The following is a 12,714-nucleotide window of genomic DNA, read 5'->3' as shown; positions in this document are numbered from 1 at the left end:
GTGTTACAATGAAATTTACTTAAAGTTCTGTTCATATATTAAAAATGAAAGTGAGAAATTAAATTAGTGTTTAAGCTTGAGTTTAAGTTGTTTCGGAAGGTTTATTCTATAAAAGTTCAATAATTGAACAAGATTTAATTTATAAAGAGTATCCATAATATATCTCAGTTTTTCTGTTCACCAGGGCTTAGTACTGGTTAAGTCACTGATAAAGAGAATGCATCATATGAATTTGGAATTTCTTTGTAACCCTTTAAACATCAATTTTCTTCTTCTTTTTTTTCAGATTGTACAAAAACTGGTTAGACTATTACCAAAAGGCCAACAAATAAAACGAGAGGTTGACTTTATTCTTGATGAAATATTTGAAACGATGTCACCTATGCATTTCCATATAAGAGAGGTTATATTTGTGATATATAACAAGGTAAAGATTTATAGCCCATCTAACTTGGCTTGAGCAACTAGATTTTTTTACTGTAAGTCCAGCTGGCCTGAATTTTGTTTACTTTTTGGCTTGAAATATACTATTAATAAACTTATTTTCGCAAGCGATTTTTTTTAAAGTATAAAAATTTCACGAATGTAAATCGTATGACTATGTTAAACTTCCCTTATGTAAATACATTATAAAAATTAGAAAATTGTGATAGTAAAAAAAAACAGCAAACACAGCCAGACAGGACTTAGGTAATACGAAATAAAGCATCCATGAAAATAAATTGGGTGACAGTGATGGTGGGCTCCAGAAAAAAAAGACTGGGCCACAATTGTAATATGATTTTGTTCAAACCTGGGCTATTATATCTCATTATAATCTTATGTTCCTACCCTGAGAGTTAGATAAATTGGAACTTAATCCTAAGTTTGGATTTTGGTTAAAAATACAAATTGCACATTTCCCTGAATCTGTTGACATTGAATTTTTTTTTCTTATTTTTATATTATTTCGTCAAAATATATGCAAACAGCTGATTTCTTGTTGCCTTTTTCAACAATGTAATTCAAATTTTGCAGATCAAAAATGCCAAGAATGATGAAGACAAACAACACTTGAAACAACAGAGTATAGATGCCCTGGAAAGATATCTGTATCTAATAATGTTCAATGCTTATCTTCATCATGATAAGAAAATACAGTGGTCTAGATCCTTCAGTGAATGGATGAAAAAGGTAAATATCCATTGTACTCTCCATATTAAATAATCATTTTTTCTTTATTTTACCGTGTTTGGATACTGTAATGAATAAGGGAAGTTTTATGTGCCCTGCTTTTTAATATATGTTCTTTAAGGAATTCTCTTTCTTGCCAAGTAAGTTCTCAATGTTCATATTTATTTGCATACTTTATATTAGTGAAATAAGCCTGCACTTCCTATGAATATAACTTTTCTGCATTACTGTATTGTAGGTTCATCACAAAAGTTTTGAACTGATAAATAACTGATTTTCTTCATGTCAAGCTTGATATATAAGTCCAAAGTCTTGACTGCATAGAGAGACTGTTCATGTTGTGTCTATTAGACCAACAAAAATGTTTCAGAACTAATCTTTGTGAGAATAAAATGAAACATAGGCATATATTGTCCGGTTGATTATTTTTTTATATATATATCTAAGAAATCTGATTCACACTAGTTGGTAGTCACCTTGCTACATAACAAATTTTACAAAACTAAAAATACCTATAAAAATGGATATGTTTATTAGTTATGAACTAGTGAAGGTTGAAAGTGCATATGTTTTGAAAGCACTCTGTCGTTTTCTTAGCTTATCTTTTTTGTAAGTTTATTTGCCTGATAAAACACCATCTGTTAAATGAAAATATTTAAAATGTTTATTACACATAGACTTGTTATTTATGTTTTTTTTTATTTCTAATGTTTGCTTTCTGTTTTTCAGGTTGCTGTGAAAATTGGGGTTTATCAGTTACTTGACAATTTGGGTTTCTATGACTTTGAGAAAGTCCCTACATCATTTAAGACAATGAAAGAGCGATGGAGTAATCGTGGACAGAATTTACCATTTCAGGGGTCATTCGTCTAGGTGATCATATTTCCTGGAAATATAAATAATGACAGAATTTATGAAGTGAAGATATTATAATTATGTGATATTAAATTAATGCAGTTTGTGATTTTATAAGATATGTTTATCAAAATGAAAGTTTTCAAACAATTGTTATGACATCCCTAGTTTACCTTGTACATACTACTGGTTAATGGATACAAGATTAATTGCATGTTCCGTCAAATGGTTATATTGTGAACCTCAAGAAGACATTTTATATGAATTTGAAAGGATAAGATATACTTTTCTCTTTACCAGAATCCTCCCTCATCAGTAAAATAAATTTCTCTTTTACAGTTGTTTATTTTTAACTCAATTGCAAATGAAAATGGAAGGTTATTATACAGATATATCTACTTGCACAGTCACATGTAAATTATTACATAAGGGACATGTAAATTATTACATAAGGGCTATTCCATGAAAAAAAAACAGGCTGGTGGACAGAGGTTGGACATATTTTGATATTTTTTTCTGTTGGTAATGGGGGTTGAAGCAAAAACATGCAATTCTGTTAAAGATAAAAATTGTGGGTGGTGGTGTATCAAAAAGTGTTGTCCACCTCCCCTGCCCCCACCCCCGACCTACATTTTTTTTTCCTGAAATACCCCTACTGTGATTAACATCTCATGGATGGATGTTTTTAATTTGAATCACCTTGAAAAAAGCAAGGAGAACAAGTTATATATGTAAGTCAAACATAATCTGTAAATACATTTCAGTATAGTCAACCAAGTTCATATGAAATCAACTTTGTTATTCAAGATTCAACAAAGTTTAGTGTAGTTCATGACGCGTCTCAGTGACAGTAAAATGGATATTGGGACCATCAAAAGTTGACAGTGCAGGATCTATAAATACCAGGGGCCGGTTGTTCAACTTGTCGTTAAGTCTAACGCTGTCGTTAAAATATGTTAACGCATCGTTAAAATTTAACGCATGGTTAAACCTGTTGTTCATCTCTACGTTAAATTTAACGCAACGTTAAACTGTCGTTAACTTCTATAAAATCTAACGCTGCTATAGACCTTCGTTAAATACTTAACGAAGGGTTATAATTTATAAAATGGCTGCTCTGTTGATGGTACCTAGGCAAAGAAAAGATAGAATCTTCAGAGGAATGGTTTCTCATCTAAATAATTTGACAGATACTGAAATGAGGACAAGATATAGGTTTGGAAGAGACTCTATAGCCTACATATGTAATATTGTGGGAGATAAATTGAGGAGATCCACAACAAAGGAAACTGCTTTAACAGTGGAACAACAAGTATGCATAGCCTTGAGGTTTTATGCCTCTGGGTCATTCTTACAAGTCATTGGAGATACGATGGGGTACGATAAAGCAACTGTATCTAGAGCAGTAAATGATGTAACTAATGCTTTGCTCGATGTTAAAGACAACTTCATCCAGTGGCCAAAAGACATTAATTCTATAAACAGAATGAAGTGTGGTTTCCACAGACAAATGAACTTTCCAAATGTTTTGGGATGCATTGATTGCACGCACGTCAAGATACAAGGGCCATCAGAGGACGAGGCAGCTTTTGTCAACAGGAAGGGGTACCATAGTGTGAACGTGCAGGCTGTGTGTGATTACGAAGGTACTTATTTAATTTAGTAATCTTGTGTATCTCTGATCTCCTCTTCGCCTGTTTATTTGTTTACCTTTATTATTATCTCCCTTAATCTTTCTCGTCAGTAAACGAACAACTCGGCCCTCGATGTTATACGACCCAAATATTACCAGTGATCGATCGACGATGACCACGATAACTAAATTTAGAACGCTTATTCCTTAAATGGAGTTGTAAAATGACAACCCTCACCCCAAATGTTCATCTGCATATTTTGCATTCAAAGGCGATGCAGATATCGGAATCTGAGGCTAATAAAGATGGGGGGGGGGGGGGGGGACATGGGAAAATATTTCGATCGATTTTTGTCCAGGAGTAAGGGAATAGGGAAGTGTGAATCAGGGACCCCCTGAACACCCCTCAATAAATAAAAATAACGGATTTTTTTTTAATTTGTACGTTCAAAGCTCTTTTGTTAAAACTATACCCTCATCAGCAGAAAAAAATATGTGTAAATACATTTGTACGTTGAAAAGTTTTTGAGTAATATTAACAAATGGGGCCTTAGTGCTTATACAATTTATAAATCATGGTTGGGCTTTGGGGTTGGGGTGGGGGCATTGTATGCTATCTTTTTCAATTAGAACGCGCACCTGTGAGGGGACCCAAAACACTGTTTCATGTGCCACTTGAATCATATGTACTATTTCTAATCTATACAATGTTTATAAATGAAAGCATATTACTGTTGTATTTTTTTTTGTACGTTTAACTTTTATTCCATGATGATTTGATTGAACCTATCAGTAAATTCAATAATTTTATTATTTATGTATGTTCAAAATTGTTTTCAGGAAAAAAAATATGTACGTTTCCTTCGTTATTTGTCACAAGTAACAAAAGACTGACCTTTATTCAAGCTGCAGTTAACTGTAACATTAAATTAGTACTCCTCATAAAATTAAAGTAGTTTAATATATTTTTAGGGAAGTTTACCAATATATCTGCTAACTGGCCAGGGTCAACCCATGATTCCCACATCTTCAACACCTCAAACCTGTGTCATTACCTGGAGACAAACAACAGAAGACTTGCAGACGGTTTGATCCTCGGAGATAGCGGGTATGCATGTCGCCCTTTTCTCATGACACCCTATCCAAATCCCAGAGAAAGACACCAGCAAAGATTTAATAGAGCACACTCCAGCACAAGATCCATTATTGAAAGGGCTTTTGGAATCTTAAAGAGAAGATTTCATGTTTTGCACTCCGAGGTAAGAATAATTATAGAGTACTTAAAATATGTTAAAATAAACATATGTGGTACGATTGCTAATGAGAATACTCAAAACCAGAGACCAAATTACATAGAAGTTAACATCTATAGGTAACCGTACGGCCTTCAACAATGAGATAATCCACGCCACATAGTACGCTGTAAAAGACCCAAAAATGACAAATGTTAAACAATTCAAACGAGATAAGTAACTTCCAGATTTATGTACAAATAATATATATACGAATCATCTTTACAAACACCCCTTATGATGCAGAGCTATAACATTTAAATAACCTCAGCAGTTTCGTACAACAAATGCAAAAAAACTTCAATCGAGAAGAAAGAAAATATATAGAGAACAGTGGCGGATCCAGAACTATTCATAAGGGGGGGCCCGCTGACTGACCTAAAGGGGGGCGCTCCAGTCATGCTTCAGTGATTCCCTATATAATCAACCAAATTTTTCCCACAAAAGGGGGGGCCAGGGCCCCCCCTGGATCCGCCTATGGAGAAAAAAGGGACACAAAAAAGAAACTAATTATGAAAAGGACAAGTAGACACTAAGGGAGCTACCATTTAATTTTTTTTTTTTGTGGGGGGAGGCTAGGATGAAAAAAATTGTCCTGCCTTTTTCTTTTAGTTGTGATCTCTGTCCTGCCTTTTTATTTTTCACACTTATTTTTACATAAATTGTCATTCTGCCTTTTTTTCCCTCAAAACTCCTGTCCTGCCTTTTTTTAAAATTTCATATAAGCCCCCCTCCCCCCAAAAAAATCAAATGGTAGCTCCCTAAAACTAGAGACAATTGTTGCAGAAAGACGCACAGTTCATATGAATTAAAGATTGTCAATAGTGAACCTGCTATTAAAGTAACCATTGTTTTTTTTAGAATGCAATGAAAAAAAGTCATTAACATGGTATTTTTTTGTAAAGGGGATATCTGCATGGGTAATTTTCCAGGAGACAATTGTAGAAGAGAATACTCTTCCGAAACAGTATTTTTTTCCAAGTGAAAGATATCCGAATTAAAAATTAACTCTTCATGCCCATAATTATACCCCACGCAACGAGTTGCGGAGGGTATAATGTTTTTTGACCCATCTGTCCGTCCGTCTGTCCTGTTTCTTGTCATCGCAACTCCTCTCAAACCACACAACCGAATTTCATGAAACCTTTTCAGATAATAAGGACATACTCCGTAGATGTGTATATCGACAGGAAATTACGATTCAGTTTTTTTCCAGGAGTTACGCCACTTTGAACTTATTGTCCAATATACTACTGCAACCTTTTGTCATCGCAACTCCTCTCAAACCTCACAACAGAATTTCATGAAACCTTTTCAGATAATAAGGACATACTACATAGATGTGCATATCGACAGGAAATTACGATTCAATTTTTTTCCAGGAGTTACGCCCCTTTGAACTTATTTGCCCAATATACTACTGCAACCTTTTGTCATCGCAACTCCTCTCAAACCACACAACAGAATTTCATGAAACTGTGTAGATAATAAGGACATACTATGTAGATGTGCATATTGACAGGAAATTATGATTCAATTTTTTTTTCTGATACAATTTTTTTTTTCTTACACTTATTTTATTTCTCCAATGACAATGTGGGGACGTGGGGTATGTGAGCGCGCTCACTAAGGTTCTTTCATTATGTTTTTAAATTTCAGGTCAGAATGAAACCAGAAAAAGTCTGTCGAGTCTTTGGTGCTTGTGCTGTTCTACATAACATAGCTTTAACAAGGAATGAACCTTTGGATGATGTTTTTGGTGTACATGTTCAGCAAGACCAGCCAGTGCAAGTTCCGCATTTTGAAGGAGAACAGGATGGTAGACACATAAGAGAGCATATCGCAAGAGTTTTCTTCAACTGAAATACATGTTTTGAACACAAAAGAGTCTTTATTTTTCATCCAATATAAAATTGTGATAAATATAAATACAAGTTATGTTTTCTCAAAACACATGCATTTGACATGTTGAATTGAAAGCAAATTATGAGTTCATATTACATTTACGGTAATGTGAGCTGTTGGCACTACTAGGTGTCCGTCGTCAACATCTTTTTTACACATCATCTCCTTGTTAATTCTACTCTGAATGATATCTTACCCTAAGGATTGATTAAGGTATAGATTTAAGGTCATCCTTTGGACTTTGTTCGTCCAATCAGTAAAACCCTTGCCGCAAAGTGGGTCTTCCATAGACTGTTGGATGTGTAAATACGCGGGCACATCCGGTTGGAAAGGGGATGTAAAATCTGATTGCATTGTGTGGAAATAGTGTAACGCTATGCATATTATAAGAGCCCTTACAAAAACGTGTGAGTTGTCTGATCATACCTATTGTACTCTTTGTTAATTTGTTCTCATCATGAACATGCATGAAATATTTGCCACTGGATGTAAAGCAAACGATCAAAATGAATGGCCCTTATAAAAATAGAGTGATCAAATCCAAGGTTAGAACACAGTGCCAAACTATAAACATTTCCAATACAATTGAGAATTGAAATGGGGAATATGTCAAAGAGACAACAACCCGACCAAAGAGCAGACAACAGCCGAAGGCCACCAATGGGTCTTCAACGCAGCGAGAAAATCCTGCACCTGGAAGTGGTACTCAGCTGGCCCCTTAATAAAATTGTGTACTAGTTCAGTGAAAATGGACGTCACACTAAACTCCAAAACATATAAATGAACTAGAATTAAAAAAACATACAAGACTAACAAAGGCCAGAGGCTCCTGACTTGGGACAGGTGCAAAAATGCATAGTCAGAATTAAAAAAAACCAACATAACATACCAATTGTAAAATTCAATTGTCTCGAATACACCAAAAAATAACACAAGGAGACTCAAAAGTGGTATATATATATATATCAAATCAAAATAAAAAAATGCAAAATATTATTGAACGAAGAAATTGAGTCCTAAACATCATTTGTGACTTGGTACCGTACACATGCATTTTTTTTGGCAAATAATTGTTGATTGATAAGAAAAATAAATAATTTAATTCATTAAAAGTTGAGAAAATGTTAGTGGCGTATTCTCTTTGTCTCGTTTCATTTCTTCCAGCAACTCTATCTGAAGATCTAATTTCCTCATCTCTTTAGTCTGCTTTGTCATTTCTCCCTTCAAATACAGTATCTGAAATGAAAATGATACATGTAGATCTATATATTTTTAACATACCGGTATATCTTTATATGTGTCTGTATACCTTACAACTCTTGTGGAATATACAGAAGTTTTGCATGAAATTGAGAGTTCCAGATATAGTGTATGATCTGTTGGACATATGCTTTGTCCAGAGGCTGGAAGCCCATAAATTTGAATTAATTATATTGGAAGATTTTCATAAAGATGAAGATTGCAACATTTGAAAATGAAATGTTGATTAAGTGTAATTTAAGATCGATTCACGGTCTCACATCATTGCCTATAGATACAAACCAATCGATGGGGACCCAAAAGGTCAATTTTTCTTAGTGTTGATAATTGATTTTTACCTTTTCATTTTTCCGAGTTATGACAGTCTTGAACCTACCACCGAGTCATTCATTATAAGACAATGGTATGTCAATCGTTTCTAAATTATTCTGAATTATTTCTAAAATAAATGCAATTGTGAAATTTTACCTGTAGCTCATAAACATCATCAGCAGTTGCTTTCCTCTTCTTTGGATTTACTGCTTTCTGTGTTGTTAGAGTCCCCAGCTCAACTACTGCAGCTGCTGGGCATGGCACCTGGGTATTTACAGCTGGTAGAAGTGGTAGAAGTGGTAATGGCTGATGAATGGAATCAGATCCAGATAGGGACAGTGGCTGGCTTGGAGGGGTATCAAACAGGTCCTGGGAATTTGTTGCACTCTCCTCTGGCAATGCAGCTGAGTTGTCAACTAGAAAATATAATAAGGTGGTTGTTATAAATTATCATGAATGGAAGTCATGTGTGTCTATTGTTAAATTTTCTTACTTAAAGAGGTTTTTTGTTTAGCCATTCTTTCTTTGCTTTCATTGACCTAGCCTGACAAACCATATGCATCAATGACAACCAAAATGAGATGGCTAGAAACAGAATTATATCAGAAGACAAACTCCTTTCCAATTATAAGGCAGTATTGCACCATTTAAAATAATTTTCTAGTAAATCTATTGGTTTTGATGGATTAATGGATTGGTGTTTAACGCCGCTTTCAGCACTCCATGCTATTTCGTGGAAGTCAGTTTATATTGGTGGATGAAGCTGGAGTAAACAACCGACATTAGGTAGGGAAATGTCCAATCCTTATTCAATTATCATTGGATTGGAGTGCACCTGCCCCGTGCTGGATTTAAACTCACAATCTAACTCACTGGCTATATATATATTGCTAATTGTAAAATGAAAATTACTGGCCCATCTACATTTTACACTTAATTGTAGATGTAGAAATTACATCCCCTTGGTATATTTGACAAAATAAAAAGGACCTATTCCAGTGGCACTTCTGTGTATACCTTTCTGTAGGACCCCTCCCCCTTTTTATCAACATAACTTTTTCACTCATATCCCACCAAGTTTAACACCATCTATATATATTTATTTTCAAAATCTTGAACGATCATCAAAAGATGATTAATAAAATTGTTTTAGTCTAGGCCTTTACGAGCGTATTCCACGATCGAATTTAAGGTACGGGTTAGCCAGGGTCCGAGAGACATCGTCCTGTAGGCTACAAATCAAAGGGAAATAACAGCAAGCAGGTTCTTCCATGGATAAACGAAAATTTGATCTGAACATGTATTGTCCCAAACCATCATTACAACATAGTCAAATGACAATATTTAAAATCAACCATCGTTAGAAGAAAGTGTGTCATGAGGTAATAAGGTTCAAAACCTAATATGTTCATTAGCATGCTGAGCGTCTTTCAAGGTTAATATTTAGCACGTAAATATGTGAATGCAGACGACATAAATAATTGACTAAATGAATTAAAATAACTTATTATTCACTGAGCAAAACTGAATATAGCCGAATGCCAATTAAATACTAAGCTTACACATGATTAAGGATCAATAAATCAGTTAAATACCTGTTAATTTTGGATGACATGGTATAAATAATCGGCGATTTTTTTAATCAACAAAAAGTTACATGAAATCGGAGAGAATAACTGAATAACGAATAGCATTTTAAGATTCATTATTTTTATATATTCACAAAAGAGTATGAATTAGTTTCTGATACATACCAAGTACACTTTCAACTCCTTCAAGACCTTTGAAAGAAGCTGAGTCTTTGCAAAGGTCTATTGTCCTTTCTATGGCCAGACTCAATCTTTTTGGCTGTGGACCACCACCAGTAGCCCTCTGCTCTTTGTTCAGTTGGCTAAACACCTTTTTAGCCTCCTTCTTGGTGTTAGCCCACTTGTCTTTACAGTCTTTGGTAGACCTGTTGGCAACACCCAGAGCACTGACCAAGATAGAAATCCTGCTCCAGACAGCAGTCTTTCTAGAATTGGTAACTCCATCCCCAAACTTTTCATTTAACACTTAGTAATTTTTTGTACTTGATCTTGTATAACATTTACTTCTTCTTGAGTAAAGTTAGGTTTTCTGTCCCTTTGTTTTTTAGCAGAAGAAATGTCAGCCATTTTGAAATAAATATTAACAAACCAATGCATTGTGGGTAACAAAAATAATCTCTAAACTTTAGTTAAATATTTAACGCGTGGTTAAAATATTTAACGTCATCGTTAACTAACGACGGCGTTAAACCAAGTTGAACAACACCATTTTAACTATGGGTTAAGTAACGACACGTTAGAGTATTTAACGACACGTTAAATTTAACGAGTCGTTAAGTTAACGACAAGTTGAACAACCGGGCCCAGATTGTTATCATCATTCTTATGTAATTGGATTATTTAAATATTAAACTTAATTTATTTAATAACATTTCATGTGGTTTTCATGATTTCTTAACAGTCATATTTGGATTTGATACAGATTAGTTTTCAATGAAATTGGAAATTACATCCAATGTTTGCATTAGAATAAGCAGTTTTTTACAAGGTTCATTTGCCTATCTAAAATTGATAACTTTTATGCAGAACAAGCTCTTTTTGTTGATGAATACATAAATGCAGTAAATTTGGATATATTTGCAGGGAGTAACTAACAATTTCAATGCATTTAAAGTGTTGTTAAAATTTTGTGCATCAAACAATAAGCACACACTTCCCACAATATTGTTGAATAATTTACGCTGGGGATATATTTTGTGCTTGGTTCCGTTTTCTCAGATATTATAAGTAATGGGTCAACCATATTGGGTGTTTACAATGTTATTAGAATGATTGTATGGTGTACAGGTTAGTCCTAGGGATTACAACCTGGTGAAGGCATAAACTATTTGTATTAAGCTTTATATTTTAGTAGGTAGAAGACTTGGATGCTTCATACCTTGTATGTGGATACTTTATGTTACAAAGTTTCCATCTGTAATATATCTCATTTTCATGGTTCCACAACTGCTTGATAAAAAAATTATAGTTTTTTTTTTGTCATTTGAATATCTTACTTGAGTAATAACAATATTTGGTATATGGGTTCCTTGCAAGGTTTACATGTCCATCAGACAATGTTCACCTGATCTCTACATCATTTCATGGATTAGTAATCATGGTTAAGTTTTTGTGGTCAAGTCTATATCCTAAATACTATAAGCAATAGGTCGACTATATTTGGTGTATGGAAGGTGTACATGGCTGTCTGATCAGGGTTCATATTAACTTGACCTCATTTTCACAGTTCATTTGTCAATGTTAAATTTTTGTGGTTTTGTCTGTTTATCGGGTACAATAAGCAATAGGGCCATTATATTTGGTGTATGGAATGATTGCAAGGTGTACATGTCTGTCTGGCATGGTTCATCTTACCTTGTCTCATATTCATGGGTTATTGATAATGTTAAGTGTATATGTAATACTTGTAGTAAAACTTTCATATTACAGACTGTCAACATCAATTCAATTATGATAAGTAAAGCAGGCGAGACATTTTAGTGTGTACACCAATGTTGTCATTAGTTCTGTTATCAGTATTAGGTCAAATTTATTGAGTTTATAGAATAATTGTAAGTCTAACATGCTGTTTGTATTTGACCTTAACCTCATTTTCATGGTTTATTGGTCAAAGTTCAGTTTTTGGTGATCATTGTAGTATGTTCATGTTCATTTGACCTCAATGATCTTTTAGCCAAGTTGCAACAGAAGTTGAACTTTGGTTATGATATTGTGAATGCTGTCAGGATGTCTGCCTGTAAGGGTGCATGTTCAGAGGTCTACATTCCTGCTTCTAGGCAACATAATTTAAACCATAAACATTACCTTTACCAAAATTGGTTTGATAATAACCATGATATAATTAAGACCTTATTGATTTTGAGGTCATTAGGTCAAATGTCATGGTCAGATCAGCTATTAATAGACTAGAATTTGGGCAAATTGTTGGCTTCCTGATAATATCTTTATAACCATATGTCTAACCTTTTTATAAATCATTGTATCTTAAACTATTCGTTCAATCAGTACTGATGCAAGTTGATAATGGCACTTGTTAAGAGAGAGAAATTGGGTAAGATTTTGTTTCCAGACAGAAATGTATTTCTTTTACTACAGATTCATAAAGATCCCAACTGGATTAAACACCATGGTGATTCTGTAATTTTCTTCTGAGATCATTTATAATGTTTAGTTCGGTTGTAAGTAAACCTTGATC

General features: G+C 34.0%; 3 protein-coding genes across 3 annotated transcripts in view; 2 read left to right on the top strand and 1 right to left on the bottom strand.

Moving 5' to 3' along the window:
• The window catches only part of LOC127709905 (paladin-like), a 130,883-nt gene extending 128,514 nt beyond the window's left edge, over positions 1-2,369 (top strand). Inside the window, exons 18-20 of the mRNA XM_052215600.1 lie at positions 287-427; positions 1,018-1,173; positions 1,903-2,369. Coding sequence (XP_052071560.1) covers positions 287-427; positions 1,018-1,173; positions 1,903-2,046 — 441 coding nt within the window. The 3' untranslated portion in view covers positions 2,047-2,369. The remainder of the gene's footprint in view (positions 1-286; positions 428-1,017; positions 1,174-1,902) is intronic.
• A 767-nt stretch (positions 2,370-3,136) lies between these two features.
• On the top strand, positions 3,137-6,842 carry LOC127708266 (putative nuclease HARBI1). The gene is made up of 3 exons (XM_052213106.1): positions 3,137-3,674; positions 4,634-4,920; positions 6,613-6,842. The coding sequence occupies exons 1-3, from the start codon at positions 3,137-3,139 to the stop codon at positions 6,814-6,816; spliced, it is 1,029 nt and encodes a 342-aa protein (XP_052069066.1). The 3' UTR covers positions 6,817-6,842.
• Positions 6,843-7,804: 962 nt separating this feature from the next.
• On the bottom strand, positions 7,805-11,889 carry LOC127708265 (uncharacterized). Its single transcript, XM_052213105.1, has 4 exons — positions 11,874-11,889; positions 10,185-10,484; positions 8,587-8,846; positions 7,805-8,094 (listed from the first exon to the last, which is right to left on the bottom strand). Exons 1-4 carry the CDS (start codon positions 11,887-11,889, stop codon positions 7,957-7,959), a joined length of 714 nt encoding a protein of 237 aa, XP_052069065.1. The 3' UTR covers positions 7,805-7,956.
• Positions 11,890-12,714: the final 825 nt, after the last annotated feature.

This window comes from Mytilus californianus, unplaced genomic scaffold (assembly GCF_021869535.1).
Source record: "Mytilus californianus isolate M0D057914Y unplaced genomic scaffold, xbMytCali1.0.p SCAF_7, whole genome shotgun sequence".
NCBI lineage: Eukaryota > Metazoa > Mollusca > Bivalvia > Mytilida > Mytilidae > Mytilus > Mytilus californianus.
Note: the sequence above shows the minus strand (reverse complement) of the source record. Positions and strands in the feature narration are given on the sequence as shown.

Excerpts from the sequence above, each read along its gene's own strand:
- LOC127708266 (XM_052213106.1), top strand. The coding sequence starts at position 3,137 with ATGGCTGCTCTGTTGATGGTACCTAGGCAAAGAAAAGATAGAATCTTC. Across the intron at positions 3,675-4,633 it reads GGCTGTGTGTGATTACGAAG|GGAAGTTTACCAATATATCT; the intron begins GTACTTATTTAA and ends ATATATTTTTAG. Across the intron at positions 4,921-6,612 it reads TTCATGTTTTGCACTCCGAG|GTCAGAATGAAACCAGAAAA; the intron begins GTAAGAATAATT and ends TTTAAATTTCAG.
- LOC127708265 (XM_052213105.1), bottom strand. Across the intron at positions 8,847-10,184 it reads AGGAGTTGAAAGTGTACTTG|TTGACAACTCAGCTGCATTG; the intron begins GTATGTATCAGA and ends TATATTTTCTAG. Across the intron at positions 8,095-8,586 it reads ATGATGTTTATGAGCTACAG|ATACTGTATTTGAAGGGAGA; the intron begins GTAAAATTTCAC and ends TTTTCATTTCAG.